Source organism: Antrostomus carolinensis, unplaced genomic scaffold (genome assembly GCF_000700745.2).
Source record: "Antrostomus carolinensis isolate BGI_N321 unplaced genomic scaffold, ASM70074v2 scaffold5533, whole genome shotgun sequence".
In the NCBI taxonomy this organism is placed as follows: Eukaryota; Metazoa; Chordata; class Aves; order Caprimulgiformes; family Caprimulgidae; genus Antrostomus; species Antrostomus carolinensis.
Window position 1 is genome coordinate 5,195 of NW_010307142.1, and position 23,048 is coordinate 28,242.

Here is a 23,048-nt window from a genome sequence, read left to right on the forward strand (position 1 = left end):
CATCCATTTCTGAGTCAGAATAGTGAAGCCAAGACTAGAGACAGAATCAGAATCAGAATTCAGAAGTGGAAAACTCATGAACAAAAAATGTTACCTTTAAAATGCACCGGTTTTTGACTGTAAAAAAATAAGTCTTTAAGTAAAAATCAATGTCTTATCCATTTATCTTGGTAAATTTGAGTTGACAAAATTTAGTTTTGGCTATCTTTTCAGTAGGTAATCTTTTCTAAGCATCCTAAGTGATGCATATAATTAAAACCATATGAGTGTGTATGTAAAGGCACAAACCTATTAAGATATCTTTAGTCTGGAAAGAAAGAGGGAGTGAGTTTATGTGGGAACACAGTGAGGGACTCTGCAGATGATCAATATGATCAAGCAAGAAGCCATTTGTTTGTTCTAATACAGTTATATTTGTACCCCAGATTGATGAAATCAGACACATCCATTAATATGTTATTGGCTATTCACTCGTAGCATGAGCTGTTCACGCGCCCTTTTCTGCAGAGCGACTGGCTGATGGACTTTGCGTGCATCCTTTGTTGTTTGCTTGCCAGAGTACATCTTTGGATACGTTTCGAGGCTCCTTCCTCATATCCTTCCAGTCCCTAACATTCTGTGATTCTGTGATCTTGTCGACTCAGCTGCTGACATCCTGGTTTCGATTCTGCCTTTTCACGTCTAGTTTCGATTCTTGCCTTTTGCGTGTCCAGACACACACCCCTTCAGTTCCCACAATCCTCTCAGGGTATGCCAAGATACATTCCCACAGTCCCCGCAAGTTTAAGTTGTACTCTCTGTCTCTGTGAATAAAGACAGATGAGATGTTGCAGCATTTGATCAGTGCCTTCTCTTGGAGCCTGACACTGGGATATTCTGTCCTGGTTCTCTTTTTCATATGTTTTTCCTTTCTGTGTTCCTGCAATTTCCTGCAATTCTGTCCTTAGCTGTCATCGTTTTTCTTGGGCATGTTATATCTTAGCTTTCTTTGCTAGCAGTTTCCAGGTTTATCTCATTTACATTAAAAAAAAATAAAATGCTAGCCACCTCTTGGGTTCTGAGTTCATACTGTTTCTTCATAGCGTTTCTCTCTTCAGTTTTCCTTTTCTTTCATCTCACAGATATTCTTGTTGCTGGCCATAGCAAAAATGACTTGCGTTGTTTAGCTCTTCCTTGCTTATGTCATGTGCTACAGAAGTATTCTACATGGCACATTTGTCACATCTCCGTTAGTCTTCCATATGGATAAGGATTTTTTTCCTTTGCTACTGCTTCCCTCCTGCCCTTTTCTTTTACAGTCTCCACAGTGTTGCAACTAGACCTTTTCTCTTGCAATGTTCCAGCCTGTGCCATCTCATTTGCTTTTTTGCATACCCTTTCTTTGGTGGTGTTGAAGCTTTTTGCTTAAAGGTAAATTTCTTGCAGTTGAAATTCTGTTAACTTCCACTTAAGTATAAGCTTCTATTTGATCTTTTACCCCCTGTTCTTGTACAGTTTTGCGTTATCATGAATTTTTTTTTCCTCATTCTGATTTTTGCTTGAAGCAGAGTTCCATGACATGCATGCTGAACTCCTTATTCCAAATCACTCTTACCATAGAGATCCATAAAGCCATTCAGCATGTGTCCTTAGGATATAAGTCTATAATTTAATCCCCAGTACTCTGCATCCAAACAATCCTTACTCTATCTGAGATTCCACCTTCTTTGAGACAGATGAGATTTTAGTACGTGCATTCAGTGAATATGAATCTGTGAATAACAGTAGAAAGCAAATCTCTATATAATACCTGAGTGTGTGGAGAAGGGCTATGGGCTGGGGAAGCTACTTTAAATAGGCAGTATTCTGATGGTACTGTTGCTTCTCACGTAGGCTTCCTTGCATCTCATGGTTCTTTTTCTTACAAGGTTTCTCATGTTGCTTCAAAACCAGCAGTTTGCTCACTTTTGTTGTGTCCTAGGCAATTTGGAATTGTGAAAGAAAGGCAGCAGTCAGGGAAGGCATCTTGAATAAGGGTTGATGGTCACTTTGGCTTTAAGCACGTCATCTCTGGGCTTGGCTGTTTTAGTTCCTTAGATACGAATTCAGGAATATGAGTGAAATAAGAGCTGAATGTTATCTTGTGAAAACTACTCACAAGTGTATTGTGGGATATATTGCTGATTTTGTGGCATAAAGAGACATATTTGAGGCTTTTAGCATTTGGGGGGAAAAAGCTGTCAGAGCTGTATGAGGTCTGCCATTCATTTTGCAGAAAGGGTGCGATTTTAATCTACTAGAAGTTTTTGTTTTTTTCAAAAGGCTTATTTGACTTTTTCAGTAAAGATTTTAGCATCCTATATATTTGCAAAACAGAAAACCAACATTCCTTGTAATATCTTTATTGTAACTGTTAGAATGGTGAACCTGGGAAAGGAATAGGCCTTTAACAAGCCTGTCAGCTATGCTGTTGTCTTTGTGTGTGGAAATTTACAGTATGTTTGTGTCCTTGTGAGTTAAGGAAGGGAATGATAAGCTGAAGGGAGTAAATAAGGTAATATGAAAACCTGACCTAACTCTTGCCTATTGGTCTGAAGGACAGCTCAGCAAAGGCATAGATTGTTTGCTCATGAGGGACAGTAAACAGTGTTTATTAAGAAGTAGTGAGAATCCTTGAAAATTAAATATGGATATGTTAAATATTAAATTATATGGTTATTGTTACTAAAATCTGAGGCCTTATGTTGCTTTGGGTTTAAATTTCATAACTGCCCTCTTGGGGAAGATTTCACAAAACCTCCAACCTGTGGTCCTGTGGGAATGAAGGAGCCTATTTAATGAGGATTTGGTACCTCATCATAGTATGATAATGAGATTGCTTGTTTATGAGAAAAAGTGTGTATGTGTTGGTGAAAAAAATACTGTGGGGCAAAATATCTTTCAAATCTTACCCTTATCTGTTCAGCAGATTTAAGTTTTGATCACAATATTTATGTACACTTCAGGAAGCATTTCTTTACCAAGAGGGTGGTCAAACCCTGGAACAGGCTTCCTGGAGAGGTGACAATGCCCTTAACAACAGGTTTTAACTCTTGCTCAGCCCTGAATTGGTCAGACAGTTGGACCAGTGTTTTAACTCTTGCTCAGCCCTGAATTTTGGTCAGACAGTTGGACCAGGTGATCGTCGTGGGTCCCTCTGAACTGCAGTAGTCTATTCTATTCAGATTTCTGCCATCAAAGTTGTGCTAGTAAGTTTGAGGGTATTATCCTTGGTAAACATACCTGTTCTGGCAGAAGCACTAGTGTTAGCAACTGTACCATCAAAGTCACACTTCCACTGGTTAAATAGCAGTGTTAATGTCTCCTACTCCAGATGTGATCACAGAAATTGAACATTCGTGCTGTAGGAGATGAACTGTTGTGGCAAATATTTTCTTTTTTAGTTCCTGGGACAGGTAACACCATCCTCTAGTGAGTATTTTTTGAAAGTTCTATGTGAGGTCTAACGTTACAAGTATTTTAGATAAAAGTATGCACGTTCTATGACATAGCAGAGTTTGACTGAAATGGCAGGTTTTCGTTACAGGTTTTGCACCCAGCTGTAGAGTCTCTAGACCTCCGAGACTGTGATATTTCAGATAATGCGTTATTGCAGCTTTATAACTGCAAGCAATTGAAAAAAATCAACTTAAATTCTTGCAGAGAAAACAGATTGGGAATCACTTCAGAAGGTATGTTATCTGTGTACAGATAACTGGGATCTTATTTCTGTTTTATTTTTCTTGTTAGATTGAAGTAAATTGCAAAAAAAATATTTATGGTAAACATTGCTTAAAAAAATCCCCAATGCCACACCAGTACTAATTAAAAGTCACTTCAGTGGTGTAAATTATAGGCTTAGAGCATTGATTATCCTGTGAAAGAGAGCTATCAGGTTACTGTCATGCTAGGTTTCTGGTAAAACTGCACTATGTATTTTCCACTTCATCTTAATTATTCCTTCCTCAAAACTTGTTCCAGAGCCTTACCAGTACCACTGGGGTTGAAGTTTCAGGCTTGTTTAATTCCCTGAATTACTCTCCTCTCCTTTTTTAATTAAATATATTTGTTACTAAATAAGCTTATAGCATCTTCTCTGACTTAAGACTTGACTCACTTTAACACTTCAGGTGTTACTTCTAACCTCCAGTTCCAAGTTGTATGAGGAGTTACTAGCTTAAAAGAAAGCTTGCTGAGTTTTATCTCCCGTGAATTTTATTTTGTCTTTTGCTTACACTTACTCCTTTCCTCCATCATTAACTCATCCTTATTGAAAATTGAGACAAAGTACTAATTTAGTATTGAGCTGATGTATACAGTACTGTAGATCAGTCTTGGTTTGTATTTTCTTACCGCTGCATAGTGATACACTTATCTTTTTACTTAAGTAATTGATTAAACTTTAAAAAATTGACTTTATTTATTTTCAATGTCTCCTCATTGTTGTACTTTTTAACCCCTAAGATACAGTTTGTGATGGTCTTCCCTCCGTGCCTTCATCTGTCCTCTCATTTCTAGTGTGGTTCTTAAGGTACCAGCTAGGCCTAGATCTCTTCATCTGTTTGGATAAAGACTCCTGGTTACTGTGCAGTTACAACTGGGAAGTCTAGTTCCTTATTGGCAAGTTCCTAGTCCGTCCAACTTTACTAACTTTCCTACTTACAAACTGAGCTCTTTGTAAACTGAGAATCAGTTATGAAGCCTTTAATTTAAGCTGAGACACTTCTTTATCACTCATCTCAATGACATACAGAAAAAAAAGACCCAAAGCCACCCCATTTTAAAACAGTATTACCTTTTACTAATTCAGTAACAGGTGAGAGTTTTTTGGGTTTTGATTGGTTTGCTTGGGGTTTTACGTTGTGGTTTGTGGGTTTTTTGGTGGGATTTTTTTTTTTGTTGGTTTGGTTTGTTTTGTTTTTTAAGAAACCTGCTGGCTACCACATCCAGAAATATCTGAGCCCTGTCATTACTAGAAAACATTTGCTCTGTAGGTTGCCCATTGTGTGTTTAGTGTCCTTTAATACAATATCCAGTAGTACTTACTTCTCTGTCATATTCATCTGTCAAATTCTGTCTCTTCTATCATTCTTTGCAAAATTATTCTGACCCAAGCAAGAACTATTTTATCCATGTTTCTTTGAAGTTCTTACACAGTAATATATCTTAATAACACTCTTCTATCTATCCAGAGTAAATGTAAATTTCTGTACAGCTGGAATCATCATGTTTCCATCATCCTTTAAATAAATTCCTTTCACAAATTGCATCTGTAGTTCATGTACTTTTATTTTGTTGACCACTTCCTGAGACTTCTATGCAAGTACTTTGGTTACTACTAACTGTCAGGGCTCTGAGGGCACCGACAGACCCTAATGGTCATGACCCATCCCACCTGCATCGGCTGCCTGTGGTCAGTCCTGGCCTGACATGTCGCAGGTGTACCTGCTTCCTGTCATGCTTCTGACCTATTGCTTTGATTTCTTGACTTGACCTTGGACACAAGCTCTTAGCTTGCTTTTTACCTGATATTCAGGGCACCATCAGTGGAACCCAGCACTATTATCAGTCTGCTTTCAAGCCATTGGCTTTTTTCCATGCATTCAGTGAGGTATGTGAATCATATATATCATGTATATCCTATCCCTCAGGTATCCCTCTGCAGTATAGAGGGGAATTCAGCATTTAGAAATTTTTATCAACTCTAGCATTGTTCATTGTAATTTTCTTTTTCCCATCCTTGAATTAAAAGAAACCAGCCACAGAATTATTTCCTTGTACAGAGTCTTGCTGGCATGGCATGAGATGAAAGTTGAACAGTCAGTGACCAGGGAACAGCATATTGGAATCAGTGTGGTGGTTATGTTAAAAAAATGAGTGTGTCTTGAAATTGCTCTGTTTCTTTGACAGGTGTCACAGCTCTGGCCTTATCCTGTCCTTACTTACGTGAGGCGTCTTTTAAAAGGTGCTGCGATATAACTGACAGTGGAGTTCTCGCTCTTGCGCTCAACTGCCAGTTCCTGCAAATAGTGAACTTGGGCAGCTGTTCAGGCATCATGGATGCATCTCTGCAGGCACTGGGAGAAAACTGCAAATTTCTTCACAGTGTGGACTTTTCATCTACGCAGGTAATTATGGTGGCAATTGGCTAATTGAGTTTTGCTTGGTTATTTTTTTAAGATTGTCATAATAAAATTGAAAGGAGATTTTTCTTTAACTCTACTCTTGACAAGATTTAGGACCACTTCCACTTTTCCTCCTCTTAAGGAAAAGGAAAGATATATTTTGCATCTCGGTAACTAGAAAAATACACGTTTTAGTATTACAGCATGTATTGTGGACCAAAGATAAACTTTTATTAGAATCTACCTAACATTGGAGATTTTATTTCAGTATCTTTATATTAAATAGATAAATGATTTCATTAAGCAATCATTTTCTTAAAGTTGTAAAGTAATCAAAAATATTTAATATAAAGAAAGTAGAATCTTGGGCAGGTTATTGTCTGCTTTCAGTTAGGACAAACTGACCTGAATAATAATAATAATACAGAACATCAAGCAATCTAAGCCACTAGTAGAAGTAAACACTCCATAACTAGTTCTGGTTCAGGAGTGACTGTGCTTTCTGAATTGCTTGCCAGAGTTATGTTATGGAGTCAACACAGAAAGAATGGCATTTGCAATATCAGAAATGGCAGGTAAGAGGATGTAACAACAGTTGGTATTTAGCGTGAGAAGGGGGAAATCAGCTGCAACACCAGTACTGTAACGTACTTCGTAATGACAGTAAGGTAACCTGGGGGCAGGGATTCTTGCAGTAAGTGTAGTGTTCAGTTGACTCTGATGGTGAGTGATTATGTTGAATGTGAGTCAAGCACGGAGCATTTGTAATGAAGTGTCAGATCTAGAAAACATGTAGTAGGTTCTTATTTTAGATGCTATTCTTATTCTTTCAGTTTTTTCAAAAGTAGGGCATCAAAAGTAATTTTAATCTTTTTTTTTTTTTTGTAATTTTCATTTTTATCATTTAACTCTACTTCTTCAAACTTATTTCATTATTTTTTTGCTCTCTTGCCTTTGTAGGAAATAGCTAAGTCTCCCTGTGTAAGTTTTAAATGAGATGGAGTTCTTGAGTAACTAAACATTTCCACATTTTTTTCCCTTTCTGATAATCATGTAATGATAATGCACTAGAATTCTGAATTTCATTTGACTAAAAATATATGGAAACACATACTAGATATAAATGAAGTAAGTTTAAGATGCAGCAGAGAAACTGTGGATGGCTCATGCCTGTAGAGATTGCAAGGCCTAACCATATTCTTGTGTTTGATTGCCAGAATGCAGAGTAAAAATATCAAATGGAACTGGCAAAGCTGTGTGTTATAGTAAAACAGTGAGAGTGTTGGAAATAAATGGAAAAGCAGAGAAGGGCCCAGCTCACTTGCAGGAACAAGGAAGCAGCTGTGAGAGAGACCACAAAGGAGCCAAATGCCTCAAGGTTTTTATACAAAACTGTTTTCATGCTCTCAGGCTGTGGTAACTGTATGTTCACAAGCATCAGGCCAGCAGCATTCAGATGGTCCCTCTGGAGCCCTCCCTGAGCTCCTGGGGTCCTGCTGCCCTGGCTCCAGGACTGCAGCCTGTCAGGCAGTAGTACAGTTTGGAGGTGTAGGGCTGTGAGGTGTCGGGCAGTGCTGTCTTTGTGTGCTGTTGCCTGCCTGCATCTTCCCCCTTCCCCTGCCTGCTCTCCTCTGCATCAGCCTGCATTTGTAACATGAAATTAATACTGACACGGATGGGATGCTGTTCACTTTGTCCTGATCACTGGGCTGTGGTGAGTGTTCAGGCACCAACCAGGCAGCCTGGTCCAGGTTTGTTTTGGTGGCATGGAGGATAAGGGGCACAAGGTATCCAATTTTTATCACTTTACTCGGGCTGGTCTTAGGTTGGTGAGCATGTGCTGGTTTTGGATATGCTGTTTTAAACCCTTTTGCAACTGACAGTGATTGCTCTCTCCATTCTGTCCCACCTACGAGAGTTATTAGAATTTATTCATTTACTGCCTTTTGTCTCCTGGTCTGTGTGTTGTGTCTTGAGGAGTTAGATGTGCTGTCACCTTGATGACCTGCTAAGCTAGGTACTGACAATACCTGCTGTTCTTACAGGCCTTTGTGCGCTTCCATGCTGGGATGTTCCAGTCCATTCTCTGTTCCTACTGATTTGACCCTTTCTATTACAGTTCTGTAAAGTAGACTTGCAGCAGAGGGCCAGAAGGCAGTCAGACAATTTGTGCAATGGGAATAATTAAATATTTAAACAGAAATGGAGCTTGTGGTCTCTGGATTCTAGCTGTCAGATTGGGCTGAGCCTTACTGTGTGTATATTTGATAACTACTGTCCCTGCCATCTAATATAAGCTCTATGAAAAAACCTGGAAAAAAATTGGATCTGGTATCCAATCCAGCTTTTGAAGTGGGGAGAAAGTTTAATGAGTTTGGTTCCTGGAAGCAAACAAATAAATTTGCCTTCCTTGCCTTTCTAAGGGAAGGAATGTCTGTTGTCTCTTGTTTTGCCAATTGGTGGGGTTAGCAGAAAGGACACAGACACCAAGGTAAAAGAGTGAGCTTATTTTACTGTCTGTTTCAAGGTAATGCAGAAAGTAAGCAAGAGATAAGAAATAAGGCAATGCATCTGGTCGTTACTGCACAGAAAAAGTCATAGTGATTCAGAGATGCATCACCAATTGCCCTAATGTGTAACCATCATCCAGATCCTCAGTCCCTGGGGAGCCCCGGTTACAGCGAGGATTTAGAGACCCTTTCCTGGCAGTTGGGAGGTCCTACACGATGCATCCATCCATACGTGAGGTCTCCAAAGTCACTGCAAGAGGGTCCAGCTGTATATAGTTGAATAAACAAGCTCACATAACATCAAGTGTGGAAACATCTGGTTTCATTCTCCTTTTGGATTCTACCCAAAGCCTGCCTAGGGCTCGAGGAGGAACCAAGGGAGTTTCTTTATCTACTCAGCTTTGACCACATACTTCCAAACAAGGCCAGACACCTGGTTTCATGGCCTTGACAACATAGCCTTAAACAAGAAAAGATAAATACATTCTCATGACACTTTATCTATATTTCATACATATTTTGCTAATGATCAGATACTGACGTTATATAACGTTTGGTTGTGAGGTCCATCTAGAGGTAAGCTTTGGTTCAGGACCTATTGTTCAGGCCTCAGTACTTCATCTCTCTACTTCCTCTTGCAGGTAGTCGTTGCTTCATGACTGTCTGTAGCCAATCACTTTGATAAACCTTTTAATATGAGTGTATGATGACTGCTGGGAGACTGCTTGTTTGAGGGGTTTTTGTCTTACATAACTGGTTTACTTCCAGATAAGTAAAAGTAAGATGGCAGGTAAGATGCTGTGTTTACCTTTTTTTATTTTTTCCCCCACCCAACCCAACAAACTTTCCTCAGGAACGTGTCCAGCAGTCCTAAAAACAGGAGAAAAATTGGTCTAGGTAGAGCATGAGTGCTTTAAACCTTATAAAGTACAAGTGTCATCCTATGACCACAATAGTGTAGCCACTGTTAAATGAGACAAGGAAGCTGCAGAAATAGCAGTTACACAGCTGGAAACATCCCAGTAGGAAGCCAGGCGCAATCACGTCAGTAAAATTCAACAGTGTTTAACAGACTGAAAAAAACATACTTGGATAATTCTCTCTACAGGCTTAGTTGGGAAGAAAATACTGTAATTTAAGTGTATTCAGTGACTACAGGGAGTGGAGACATTAATGTAGATTTTTTTATTTTTCTCCCCCAAATAGCTGTGTTTGAAAAAACTGAGCTTTAATCCATTGTGTTAATGTGGGTTTATTTTCCTCTAGGTAACAGATGATGGCGTTGTAGCACTAGTGAGTGGGACATGTTCAGAGAATTTAAAGGTAACTTACTTAACCTGATAACAAATAAATGAATAAAAGCAAATACCTGCAATTTTTAGTTATTATTGTCAGTATTACTTCAGAGGGATAGTTTTTATTCACTGAATTTTGCCTTTGTGTACACACTTGCCTTGATTTTGGTTATGAATTGAGTATTTTCTGTCTCTGTAGCAGTGCCCCAGACCAGCTTTTTGAGAACCTGTCTTTTCAAAATGAGTTTTCTTCTTTGAATGTTAATTTACCTCATGTTGATTTTAGAGAGCTAAATGCAGTATGAATAATAAATACAATAATAAATGCAAATGAGTGCTTAACTTTTTCCCCTTGATTTCTTTGGAGTTATTTCTTGATTCTGTTGAACACTGAGGCAGAATCTATAATGTGGCTAATTTCATGGATTTAAGAAATCATTTAGCACCTCTGCTTAGGTAAATCTCTAACTCATTAAAGCAACTGTTGTTGCCTTTGCATAAAGATTCTCTAAGCACTGAGACAGTGATGAAATGTTGGGGAAGCATCACGTACCTCTTACCATAAATGATCTTCTGCTTCTCTGTATAGTACATTTCTTACCTGTGTGTGTCTTTGCTTCTGTAACGGCTGGTTCTGAATCCAAGCTGTTCATCTAGAAACTAAGATGGAGAACAAGTCCTGCTTTTGCTAGTTTAGTGTGTTTAATAAAAGAACCAATCCTGAACAAAATACCAAATCTAGGTCAACTGACAGTATTAATAACTTGAACTGTTACTGTTTTATTTGGAGGGCGAACAATTAGATTTGGTTTTGGGTTTTTTTCCCAGCTGATTTTGTGTATTTTGGACAGTCTTTTTAGTCTTGATAAGTATTGTGGTACAAGATGATATTATTTTTTGTCAGACCACAGAAATGAGAGATTTATGATATTTTTTGTCAGACCACAGAAATGAGAGATTTTTTTTTTTTATATATATATATTAGAAGTGACTTGAAAATATCTTTGTGTTTTAGTTGGTTACACCTTTAGCTGTAGCAAAATGTTGCTTCCAGGTTTTCTAAACAGCCCTGAGACTATGCAGATAATCCTCATAGGACACCTTTCATATCCAGCCTACCAATGTAAAGCAGTGTGTATCATTGTGATTTGGATAAGGTCATTTGGACTGGGTCACTCTCAGAAGTTTCAGTACATGTCTTAAACCGCAAATATTGTAATTAGCTTTCATAATTTTATTGTAATATGTTTTTGTTTTGCTATTAAGTAGAGCAGGGTTCAGTAAAGTTCCTAGAAGGTTTTGAACCATTTTCCAGCAATGTGGGTATAATTACTCTGTCAGTATTGTCTTCCCTCTTCTGTATTATCACTGCTGCAGTTCACAGAGAATTATATTCTTGTGTGTAACCCCTTTTTCTTCAAACCATAGAAATGCATTTTCTTTTATTTTTAATATAAATTTCCAGCTTACAAAATGTGGCTTTTGGTGTTTCCCGGTCACATTGCTGTAGTTACTCTTTCTTTGAAAGTGCGTGGGTTTTCCTTTGTGTGTGCTGTGCTTGGATGCCTGCAGGAGCTGTACTAGATCAGAAAGAACAGGTTAGGTAGCATACATAAGACCTGCTTCATCCATAAGTGTTCGAGAAAGTAATGTTGAGGTGGTAAGCTTTGATTTCAGAAGAATTAAGGGGAAATTTAAGTCATGCCAGACTGAATAGTATTATGGATTTTGCTTGTTTGTTTTCTTGTGCTCAATACTTGTTTACACTTACTTAAGAGCCATGTGTTTAAGAGCTTTCGCATTTGGGTTCGTTGGTGTTTTTTGGGGGGGTTTTTCTGGGGGGGAGCGTCTGTGCAGTTTTAATAGGGCTATTTTTTTTTTTTTTTTTGTGGAGTGACAATTTTAAAAACAAAAGCTGTGTAAGTTGTGTTCTGTCAGTATGAACAGCTAGAATGGTTTAGGTCTCTTGGTTTACAAGCAGTAAGAAAAAGAAATTTAGTAAAGAATGTGGAATTATTTGCTACAATCTCTTCTTCAGTGTAACTCTTTTCCTTGCCTGTGTTGCAATCCTCATACCTCATGTCATCAAAATACAAATTTATAGACAATGATCTAATGTCAGGAACACAGTGAAAAAAGTAGGGTCTTAAAATTCTCAAACTGTAACTAGCAGGCAGATTTATAAATCTTCTTTCTTCATTCAGAGGCATTCAGGTTCCACATTTCAGTTACTTATTAGAATGAACTAAAAACTATACATGTACCAGCTTTTGTATCTCCCGCTTCTGTGAATACAGTTCTTGTTTTCTGTGTCACCATTCTGTACAAAGTTGCATTTACTACAAAAGGTCCCTTTCATTTCTGTACTCTTTCAAGATCCTTGAAGTTTATCATTTGGAAAGACACTCTCACAATAAAACAATAGGGGTTTTTTTTATTTTTACCCCAGGATCCCCAAAGTATATTTTCCCGAATCCTGTTTTCATGAGATTTGCTAGTCTCTTTTCTGCATTTATTCTTGTTATATTTATTGATACGTAAGGCAGTTTAGAGGGAGAGAAAAAAAAAAGCTAGTAATAATCTGTTAATTTATTCTGAATATATTCTTTCTCTAGCACATACAACAGGTACTAGTTATACAACTGCACAGAAATGAAGAAGAGAGCGGGTTTTAGTCTAGTCTTTGTAGAAGTTCCTAGACTTTTTTTAGGAACTATGTAGACACATAGATAGATAGATATTAGGAACTTCAGCAGAAATTCATGAATCCTGCCTGTTTTTTGAAACCCCAGAATTCAGTTCGGGTTCTGTCCTCCTGGACAGCAAATTGCTAGGAGAATGTGCCATAGGAAAACACACATGGGACTCAAACACCATAGAATCTCATTGAAGAGTTTTCTCTGTTATCTTGAATGATACAGGTGTTTTGGGAAAACTCGGGTTTCTGGGTTTTGTTTTGACTCTTCATAGAAAAGCTGGCTTATTTTTCCTGAGGGTATTTTTGTGGTCTGTACAGGACCACATATGGGGTCAGTGCACAGAGGAGCAGTAGATCATAATTTCTTCTGGGTGGGGATCTCTGAAAATGGTTGGGCAAAGGAAAGCTCTGCCTCCAAAACTATGGGTGCTCTGACAGGTTTGTGTTTTGGTGACAGGAGATCCACATGGAACGGTGTGTGAATCTGACCGATGTCGCTGTGGAAGCGGTCCTGACTTGTTGTCCGAAGATACACATTTTTCTGTTCCATGGATGCCCATTGATAACAGGTAGAACAAATCACACAGAGAGTATGAAGAGTAACTACTTCCTGATAGTATCTTCTTGCTTTCTGGAAAAGCATAATGTACTTTGTAAATAATCCCAAACAAATAATAACTTACCAGATAAAATAATAATCATACACTGAAATTTTCAAAGCAAGGTGAGAGTTTTGCTTTGAAATACGGCAGCCTTCAGAGAGGGATTTTTTTGTTGCTTTGGAGTTTGGAATTTTTGTCTTTCCTTTTTTATTTATTTTTTTTTTTTTTCCTCATCAACATGCTGATGAAGACCTGAGGTTGATTATAAGACTTCAGAAAAATATGTTAGCATCTCAAACTGCTACTCTGCTCTGAAAGAATGGAACAGCATCCATTCAAGAAACAGTGGAATGGAGTGGGACTGGTCAGCCTGAAAAAAAACCCCAAGCAACCAAACTTAAGAGAGGTTATGATGTATCTTGGGATTTTTTAAGTTTGGTGGTTGGTGATGCTTTACAGTTATGTGATTGGAGAAAGAACCAAGTGGTTTTGAATTACTACAGGTATATCTGAGCTGTGATATTGTAATAGCAAAATAAGCATAAATGCAGATATATGAATTGAATTCTTTTGCTGTTTACCTAATTTCTAAACACCACCTATATGTACTGTGAATGATTAACAAGAAATTCTTTGGTTCTTTTGCAGATCGTTCCAGAGATGTTTTAGAGGAGCTAGTCATATCAAACAAAATCAAGCAAGTAACATGGACTGTTTACTGATTATTTATTGTATACATATGAGTGTAAAGTTTACAGATGGGAGAGCTCTTTCAGAAAACAAGCACCTTGGAGAAATGGCTGGTGACTTTTGTACTGCCAGGTTGCTTCTCTCCTTGTTCTCACTAGAGGTCTCTGTTGCCATTCCGGTCCTTGCCTGTGAGTCTGGGCTTCCCATTGTCTCTACTTAGAGCCCTGTCTGTCTTTGCATCGCTGATCATACTTCATGCAGAGGAAAGTTAAACTGTAACTAATGTTACACTGTTATCACTCAGCCTCCTTGAAGTAGCAGGTTTGGCCACTACTTGGCATCTCTTAGCACTGTAGCTACAAACCAAATTTTAGTAATTTCTCAGAGTTTGTAGTCTGAGAGGGTAGTTGCCACTAAAAGTACTGAGCCCAAACATAGTGTTAACACTTATGCAGAAGTGCCTGTAAAGTTGGGACTTCAATCTGACAAAAGCTGACAGAAAACTGGTGAATGGAGGTGGCATTTTAAGTAGTAATGAACAGTCTCCTTTCACCGTGTACTTCTGCTGGGTCTGGAAGGAAAACTGTAGGTACCTTTGTTTTGATGTTACTGATGCTGCAGGTTTCTGGTTTTATTTACCATTAAATACTTGCTGGACCATCAAATACTTGCTGGATTTCTACACATCCAAAAGTAGAGTCTGTGAATATGTAAACATAAAATTGCCTTGAAATTATTGCAGCGACTAAAAAAATGTCAGAGTAGTAGCTATGACCAATAAAAGAATCTTGTATATGGGCAGTACTTGTTTGCTCTGGCTTTTGCCTATGTTCCTGCATGAAGATCCTTCTAAGGACCAAAACATTGGTCCTCATAAGCATAGCTGTGAGTGAAATAGGACCAAACTTAGTGTCTGAGTACATGAATCTCAGGATGGTAGAGTTTAGCAGAGTATGTGTTCTGCTGTATGCGATTTATTGTATCTCCAGTGGCCTCCAGAAGATGAAAATAACAACCATTTATATATTGTTCAATTGTAGTCATATTAAAGAAAAAAAATAGAAGTGCAGAATGAATTTATTACATGATGGAGCAGTGATCTCATCACAATTATAAGTCATGTTCATTGGCTTTCTTGAAACAGCATAACTTCTAGTGAGACTTACATGATTTCTACATTAAACTTTTCTAAGTGATAGCAGTTCTAGCATTATACAGGGCAGGTAGCACACTATATTGATACTCCACATCTGGAAAGAGCAGGGTTTAGCTAGGATGGTCTTACGTGGATCTGGTGACACTTAGAAACCCATGAGTTTAGGCAACCATAAGGAATAAGTTTACTTTGTAATTTAACACTTGTCAACTTGTCATAGCCACACTCATTTTAAGTGTTGCAGAAATAAAGTAGTCTTCTACTAGTCTATTTAAAGGTCAGGTCAAATTGCATGGAAGATAACAATATAATATATGTTGCATCCAGTAATATTAAAGGATATTATTATGTCTGAGAATAATCTCTGTTTTTTTGTTGATTATATGGTTTATGGAAGAACAAGTCCATTTAGAAAACTTGTTCAACTGTAACTGAAAGCATAAATTTCAAAGTCCAGTGCTTAAATCCCTAACTCTTGTTGTATGCAGTACCGTGGCTCAGCCCTGTGATGCAAACAGGAGAAGTTGGTTTTGCTGCATGAGCAACTAGCATCTGAAGGCTGTAATTGTAGAAAATCCTTGGACCAGATAGAGGCCCAAGAACCTAATCTACCACATTTTATTCACTTTTTTGGCTAAAGAGTAGTTTATGGTTTTGCCCTGTGGAATCCCTGGTATCAGTCAAGGCCTATCATTCCTTTGAACTCTTGGACATGAGTTGGCAATACATTTCTTTTGCACTGTTTTCATATTGCTCTATCTAGCTGATCAGGCAGCAGCAATGGCACGCTCAGTAATTGTGTCAAATAAGTAAAGCATAAAGGACGAGGCTGCCAGCCCTGGTTTCAGGAAGGTGTCCCAAAAAGCATAAGTAGAACTGTAAGCTGGCTCAAGTGGTAAGGGGCCTCGGGAGGTTTCTAGTCCAACTTCCTGCCCAAAGCGGGGCCAGCTCAGGCCAGCTTAGTCAGGGCTTTATCCAGCCAAGTCTTGAAAAACTGAAGATGACTGAGTCTTCACAGCTTTTTGAGGCAGCTTGTTCCACTGCTTGGCTATATTAATGGTGGAAAAAAATTTTCCTTCTATCCTGTTTGACCCTGTTTTGTTTCAACTTACACCCTTTCTCGCGGGAAGAGCCTGGCTGTCACCTGAAAGCCTCCTCATCGGTACGGGCAGGCTGCTCATAGGTCACTTGAAGCCTTCTCTTTTCCAAGCTGGACAAGCCCAGTTCCCTCAGTCTGTTATTTTAAGACATGTAACTATAACACAATGCTGTGATGGTCACCAGATTCTCGTCTCAAGTGCTACATCCAGAAATAAAAATATAAGTGGAAAACATGTAAAGCAGCTAAAAGTGGAAGACCACCAAGAGCTGTAACAGCAAAGGACACTTTAAAAAAAACACAAATCTATCTGTAGGACGGTGCTACAGCTAACCTCACTGGCAAAGTTGTCCTTTTTCCCCCTTGCTAATTAACCTTGGATTTGTCATGTTGAAGGCAAATGCAGCTTACGTTCTGTCCTTAAACATGCATGTTCTCCTTTAGCCTTTTCTAAATGTGTAGCTTAGTGCTATATCCTCACCTTGTGCTTAGAAATCTGTACAGCACTGCAGCTGAGTCAACACTGTATGTTTTGGGTTTGAGTTTAATGTAAGTCACGTTAAATCCTTCACTGCTGGAGCTTCAGTCTGCTCTTTAACTACTGGAATATTGTTTTTGAGTGGAGTATGTTTTTATTCAGGTTAAATCACTGTCATTGTCCACATATGTTTACAAGCACTAGTGGAAGTGGGAGAAGAACATAATGTATGCACTTACCACTTCATATTCTGTAGTGTTTGGATAGTGTTAGTGTAAATTGTTGGGTGAGCACTGCAGAATATTCACACACTGTTCTGAAGATGAAAGTTTGTAAGTCTTCTGTTTGTATCATTCTGAAAACTTGTTAAATTATATCTTATGACCATGTATATCTGAACATACTTCATAAACACCATGGTTTTCTGAGTGAGTACCACATAATTTTTAATGTTTATAAGCTTCTACCCCATCACCTGGTACTGGGATAGCGGTAGGTGCACTGTGTTCCATTCTGCAGTTGTTAGTTCCCCATCACTGCTTGTTCAATCGTTAACTGCTAAAGGTGACAGTTCCTGCAAGACTGCTCTGAAAACACTGGGGATTTTTTCTTCCAGTGGCTGCATTCACAGTCTCTTACCTGTGGATCACTTTTAAAATTTTTTTTTATTATTTTTTAATATGTTTTTTTCCCCACTGCAGAGAGTTCTTCCTTGACAGATGTAGCTGAGAATTAAAATTTTTTTTATTATTTTTTAATTTTTTTTTCCCCACTGCAGAGTTCTTCCTTGACAGATGTAGCTGAGAAAAGAGAAAAATCATTACATAAAACTTTTATTCTCTGTATTTATTTAGTTACCTTCTGTTCAGAAACATCACAGAAGGAAAGATTTATCACTCACCAGCTTCCCACGGTGATAATTGCCTTTTTTACCTCTGCAGCGTTACGGAATGTAGATAACTTGACCCTACTTTTTAGGGGATGAAGTTACCCTATAGCTGTTACTGTTTAGTTACTTTCCAGTTACTAAAAATTTGGCTGGAGTCCAAGAAGCATATTTTAGATTTGTGTGCAGCTCCTAAATAATCACTCTGTCAGTTTCAAGGAAGAGTAAATTTTTATTATAGAGGGGAAGGAGAGATTCAAATTAGTTACTTCGACATTCAGAAGAGATATCCAGAAAATAGAGCAAGGCACTTTAAGTTGAGCATAGTATGAGCTAATAATCTAGTGGAAAGATGTATGTGAAGAACAGCAATAATTTTCCCTGTAAATAAGCCGCAAAAGTCCGTGAAAGCAGCACAGTAATCTTTCAGCCACTGCCTTCTCCCCACAGCCTCTGTAAATAAGCTGCAAAAGTCTGTGAAAGCAGCAATCTTTCAGCCACTGCCTTCTCCCCACAGCAGTGTGCTTGATGTCCAAAACATTTCACAGTAGTGTCAGAGAGCAAGACATTAATATACATGAAAAACATCAAGCATGCAAACTCGTATGTGTATCTTGTCTTTGGATTTGCACTTCAGTGCAGGCCCCTTTGAATAGTTTGCTGCATGTAGTTTTTACATCAAACGGAGTGAAAGCCTCAGTGAGTATGACTGAAATCAGTACAGTGAAGGTACAGTAACCTACTCTGCATCAACAGGTATGTTCCACGTTTAATTCCCATTTTCTTTTTACATACTTACAAAAAAGCCAACCAAGTGAGACAGAATTCATTAGAAAGCCAGCTTCATCAGTTTTCTAAGCTGTTTGAGGGCTGGTAACTCCAGACTATACTTGATGTTAATCCATTATTTTCTTGTCTAGTATACTCAGGAAGTGAATATTCTATAACTTTGTGCAAATGACTGCGAATGCTGTGGCTTAAAAACTGATGCCTGCCAGGGTCACCAATCAGCACTTCAGTTTCCTGTATCCTGATGCATTTCCGCAGCCAGTGATGCAGACCATCAGCAAGTTGCTCATCATAAAACATATCTCCTAGAACAATGAGGTCCCAGTTGCCAGCCTCTGAATTAATGATGTTCTTAATGGTGATGGGGAAGGGATTCAGGTGGTTCAGCTCACAGTTCAAGACCATTGCCATTCCTGCAACTGAAGAAAAGTCAAAGTACAATGAAAGTTACATTTTTGGATTCTGCTGTTCAGCCCCCTTGCAATTTCCTTGACACATCTTTCAGTTTCCTCTCTTAAATATTTTCATTTGTCTTATCTAGGGGCTTGCACAGTTTTCATTATGTGGCATAAAGTGATGGAATTTTATCCTCATTGCACCACAATACAGGGAAGAACTATTCCTGGAACGGATATCAATGGAAACTGGTCACAGAATCAAACCAGAATATCCAGCTGCCTTAACCTATGGATATACTTTCTCCTTAACCAATGAGAAATATGAGTAAACCAAATTCATAAGTCAATTATTGGAAAACAAAATCTGGAGGGAAAAAAGGGAAAATCTAGTCCCCAACATATGAACATACAGGAAAATGCTATGGTCCTACAGAGAAGCTGTCCTGGTTTTTAGCTGGGACAGAGCTGGGTTTCTTTTTAGTAGCTAGAATAGTGCTGTGTTTTGCTTTCAGCCTGAGATTTGCTATGAGAGAAATGCTGATACCATGCCAGTTTCATTTTGTCACTAGAAGTGAAGGACTTTGTGTTGTGTTAGGCTATAAGATCTAAGGAAGGACGAAGAATATTTAAATCAATAAGTTAAACTGGCATTTGTGTATGCCAATGGGATATTCCATATCACATAACGTCATGTCCAGTATATTAGTGAGGGTCTCTTCCTCTTTTAGCTCTCTCGGGCTTTCTCTCAGGCTCTCACTCTTCTGGGATTACAGTTTTTGTTCAGGATTGTCGCTCCTCCAGGATCGTGATCTGGTCGGCAGGTGGTGAGCAGCTGCACTGTGTATCACTCATTTGCATATTTTGTTACTATTGTTATTTTAATATTATTATTTTAAGTTTTATTTTATTTCAGTTATTAAATTGTTCTTATTTCTACCCACAAGTCTCCCTACCCTCACCCCCCTGTTCTCTCCCCTGGGGGAGGAAGTGAGCAGATGGCTGTGGCTGGCAGTGAGCCAAGTGAAGCCACCACAGAGCCCAACCTGCTGCCTGTGCTTGGACTTCTCTTCCACCCCAGCCGTGATGGTGTATAGGCAACACATGATAGAAACTTCACTGTTCATTCTAAAGAGCTATGGAGGTACACTCGATGCAAGAGGGGCTGGTACAACCCAGCTTCTAATGCTGGCAAAATTCATTCATCTTTTTAGCATTCTGAGAACTCTGTTTGGAACCTGAGTTTCTCCCAGATGGAGCAAAGAAAAGTCTGTGTTAAATGTGCTTTAAAAATAAATATCTTTATACAGAGATGAAAAAAAAAAAGGCCTTACTAGGGTCAATGTCATTAGCAAGGACTTGTGATGCACCACTCATCACAGCAGCTATTGCTGTTGCTCCACATCCACTTCCAAGATCCAAAACTGATCTTCCTTTAACAACACGTGGATTATCTAAAATATACCTGAAAAGAAAAACTGTTAAAGCAGCAAACAAGATTATGCAAGTTTTGTGCTACACTGCAGAAGAGTTCTTGCCATGCATGTAAGGAAGCATGGTATCTTAAAAACACGATTCCACACGTGCAGCTGGTACATAGCTCCTTATTTGTCTCCGCTGATATAAAAATCAAGAACCACTGTCTTTCTCCCTTACTTCTCCCCCACCACCCAAATAAAAACAAATCCAGCAACATTTTATTTCAGTCAGGTCCTTCTCTGACAGGTGAGCTTATCTAATAATGGACACAAACTCCAAGGTGACTAAAATGCTTGGCATTAAAAAAAGGAAAAGTAAGGATTTGTAGAAATTGAAAGGTGTATTCTCAGTAAATATTATACCCATCAAAAGACAAGGCCGACCCACTGCTCTAAAATACTGCTTCTGCAACTGCTTGGAAGAAGAGGAATTTCTCCTCTTTTGTTTCTTGAGCCATGCACACACAGATGCAAATTACTTGTAGTCTGCCTAATGTTCCAGAGTAGCAACAAGAAAATGAGAATAGAGTAGTGATGAGCAAGAAGAGTATCTTCATCTAGTTGCTGACACCTGCCAAGAGGAATTGGCAAGCAAAAACCTCTAGGCTGGAAATGGAGAAGAACTGACAGTGGGCAAGCAGTGGCTACTGTTAAACACTGCCTATCACACAGCCATTACTGAGGGTTTGGAACTTTAACAGCTGCCTTGAAACACAACCTTTTGCAATCGGAAAGGCCCTAGGTGCACCCAGGCAGACACTTGTGCAGAGGCTCAGCAACTCTGCTGTTTGGCAGCAGTCCTCCCCAGGCCATCAGTCGTCTGAGGACAGCCCCCTAGTTGACCAACGTGGTGGACAGGGATGGGACCTCCACAGAAAGTGCTCCATTTCCTCTTTCTAGGGGCTGTGCTTGGATTTGCAATGACTTTCCAGCAGTAACTTGTGTAGAGCATGATCTGGCCTAAAGCTGCAAGTGCCTTGTTTCCAGCCGAGTGGCTCTCAAGTTACTGCTAATGACTGTGGTGACTTAGGACATCTGGGACCACACAGCCCATTACACTGCTGTTGGAGACTGCTGTCTGCCACGCTGGGTTAAGGATGTATCTTAGGTTACACCAAGAGGAACAGCTTGAAATAGGAGGCTCCTGATGTTGTGGAAATGACAGCTGTGAAAGGAGCACAGTTACGGAAGCAGCACGTTTTCATGCTCCCTTTTTCTTTTTACTTTTCCAGATTATGCAGCTGATTTCTGACATTCCCACTGCATCAAAACAAATGCATAAGCAGTAAGTCAATAAAGTGGTGAAATGTCAAGATAATCATTATTGCTACCCAAATATCTGGGCATATGAATCATACAGTAACAAAATGTAGGTATGGCCTTATGCAATGTTTAGGAGCACTCTAGTTCATCTACGTGGCAGGCTAATTAACTCGCAATTGATCAGGCTACTCAACTCACAATTTAACTGCAAGACTCATCTTTTTCCTGGTCAAAAATGCTTTCCTGTTTATGCTTTCCTGCAGAAAAACAGCAAAGCCCCAATTCATATCCTTCCTTTTCATCTATGTGGAGAATGTCTGACAGCTTGTTTTTTGCTGTAACAATTATGAACTTTTTCTACTGTTTAAAGTGAGAGATTTGATTTTACAGAATAAGAGAACTCTAGTTCTTAGGAATCAGGAACATTAAAGGCATTTTGACAGTAAGTGGCCAAACCCAAAATGTGGCTTCTGATGTGACTAAAAGACAGCCACAATAAGACCTAACAATAAGGCTGCTGAAATCCTAAATGAGTGATTCAGGCCAACCAGTACTTCAAGTGCATCAGCATAAACCTACTTTTCTCAACAGACCAGACACACATCCACACTCCTGTCTGTCTCCTACAAAAAACCCCCTCGTGTTACGACACAATAGCAATCCTCCTGTTTGGAGTGACAGTGAGTGAGAGAATTAAACACCTCGCTAGGTTTTTATGGCAACTGCACAGCCCTTCCACAGATCCAAATTCAGCCCCGTTGCCAACACACGCATCGCCACTGAAGACAACAGATTTCAGCTTAAGAGCTGTGAGTTCTTCTAAATGCAGCAGGTGCTGAAACCTCACTGCCAACCAGCAGAGACTGTGTCTCTCCTATATAAGCAGAGAGGAGCACGGATAACATGCTCTCATACAAGGCAAATACACATCGCTAGGAATCACTACAAGCAGAACCAGGTCTGACATCCTGGCCCACAGCAGACTGGACTTACCAACTTTGGTGGTGCATGCTGCATACCTGGAGAGGGCCTGGCCTCCTGGCCAGTAAATCGCCCAGAACGGGTCCCCGTAAGGCCACAGGTCAGGTTTTTCCCTCCAAAACCTACAGCGAGGGGTGAGGAGGCGCAGTCGTATCTCTGGCGTGAGGTGCCCACTGCTGGTGACTTCTGTGTTCTCCTCCAAAAACGCTCTCACCTCGGGGTCCAGAGACTTGCCCGTGCTCCAATGGCAGCAGTGCTTCCAGCGCAGAGAGGGGCCTCCCCTCCTGCTCCTCCAAGCCTTGGCAAAGGTGTGCTGCCTGCCCACGTGGAGGAGCCGCTTCCAGCCACGGAAGGCCATGACTCCCCAAGGACAAACCCTCCCCAGGAGAGCTTGGAGCACAGCTTATCTGATAAGCACAGCAGGTGATGAGGCAGAAAGCTTGAAACAAACTCACAGGATGATGTTTTTCATAGTGAGGGATGACAGCTCCTGAAAGAAGAACAATGCTACTGTAAGTGATGTTTCTTCAGTGACTTCCAGGCGATGCACCACTAGGGCTTTAGGAAGAGGAGGTTGATGTGGTG

At 39.4% G+C, this 23,048-nt stretch overlaps 2 protein-coding genes across 2 annotated transcripts in view; one reads left to right on the forward strand and one right to left on the reverse strand.

Annotated features, from left to right (window-relative positions):
- AMN1 (antagonist of mitotic exit network 1 homolog) overlaps positions 1–14,058 on the forward strand; it is a gene marked incomplete at its 5' end in the record, with an annotated part of 14,912 nt that extends 854 nt beyond the window's left edge. Inside the window, 5 exons of the mRNA XM_010165318.2 lie at positions 3,566–3,710; positions 5,929–6,146; positions 9,920–9,976; positions 13,104–13,215; positions 13,897–14,058. Coding sequence (XP_010163620.2) covers positions 3,566–3,710; positions 5,929–6,146; positions 9,920–9,976; positions 13,104–13,215; positions 13,897–13,970 — 606 coding nt within the window. The remainder of the gene's footprint in view (positions 1–3,565; positions 3,711–5,928; positions 6,147–9,919; positions 9,977–13,103; positions 13,216–13,896) is intronic.
- Positions 14,059–18,066: 4,008 nt separating this feature from the next.
- On the reverse strand, positions 18,067–22,821 carry ETFBKMT (electron transfer flavoprotein subunit beta lysine methyltransferase). The gene is made up of 3 exons (XM_010165317.1): positions 22,502–22,821; positions 20,076–20,206; positions 18,067–18,765 (listed from the first exon to the last, which is right to left on the reverse strand). Exons 1-3 carry the CDS (start codon positions 22,819–22,821, stop codon positions 18,404–18,406), a joined length of 813 nt encoding a protein of 270 aa, XP_010163619.1. The 3' UTR covers positions 18,067–18,403.
- Between the last annotated feature and the right edge of the window lie 227 nt (positions 22,822–23,048).

Bases quoted from the DNA above. Each gene is read 5' to 3' on its own strand.
- ETFBKMT (XM_010165317.1), bottom strand. From the start codon at position 22,821: ATGGCCTTCCGTGGCTGGAAGCGGCTCCTCCACGTGGGCAGGCAGCAC. The intron at 20,207-22,501 runs GTATGCAGCATG...TTTTCTTTTCAG, and splicing joins GGAGGCCAGGCCCTCTCCAG to GTATATTTTAGATAATCCAC. The intron at 18,766-20,075 runs GTAAGGCCTTTT...ACTTTTCTTCAG, and splicing joins TGCTAATGACATTGACCCTA to TTGCAGGAATGGCAATGGTC.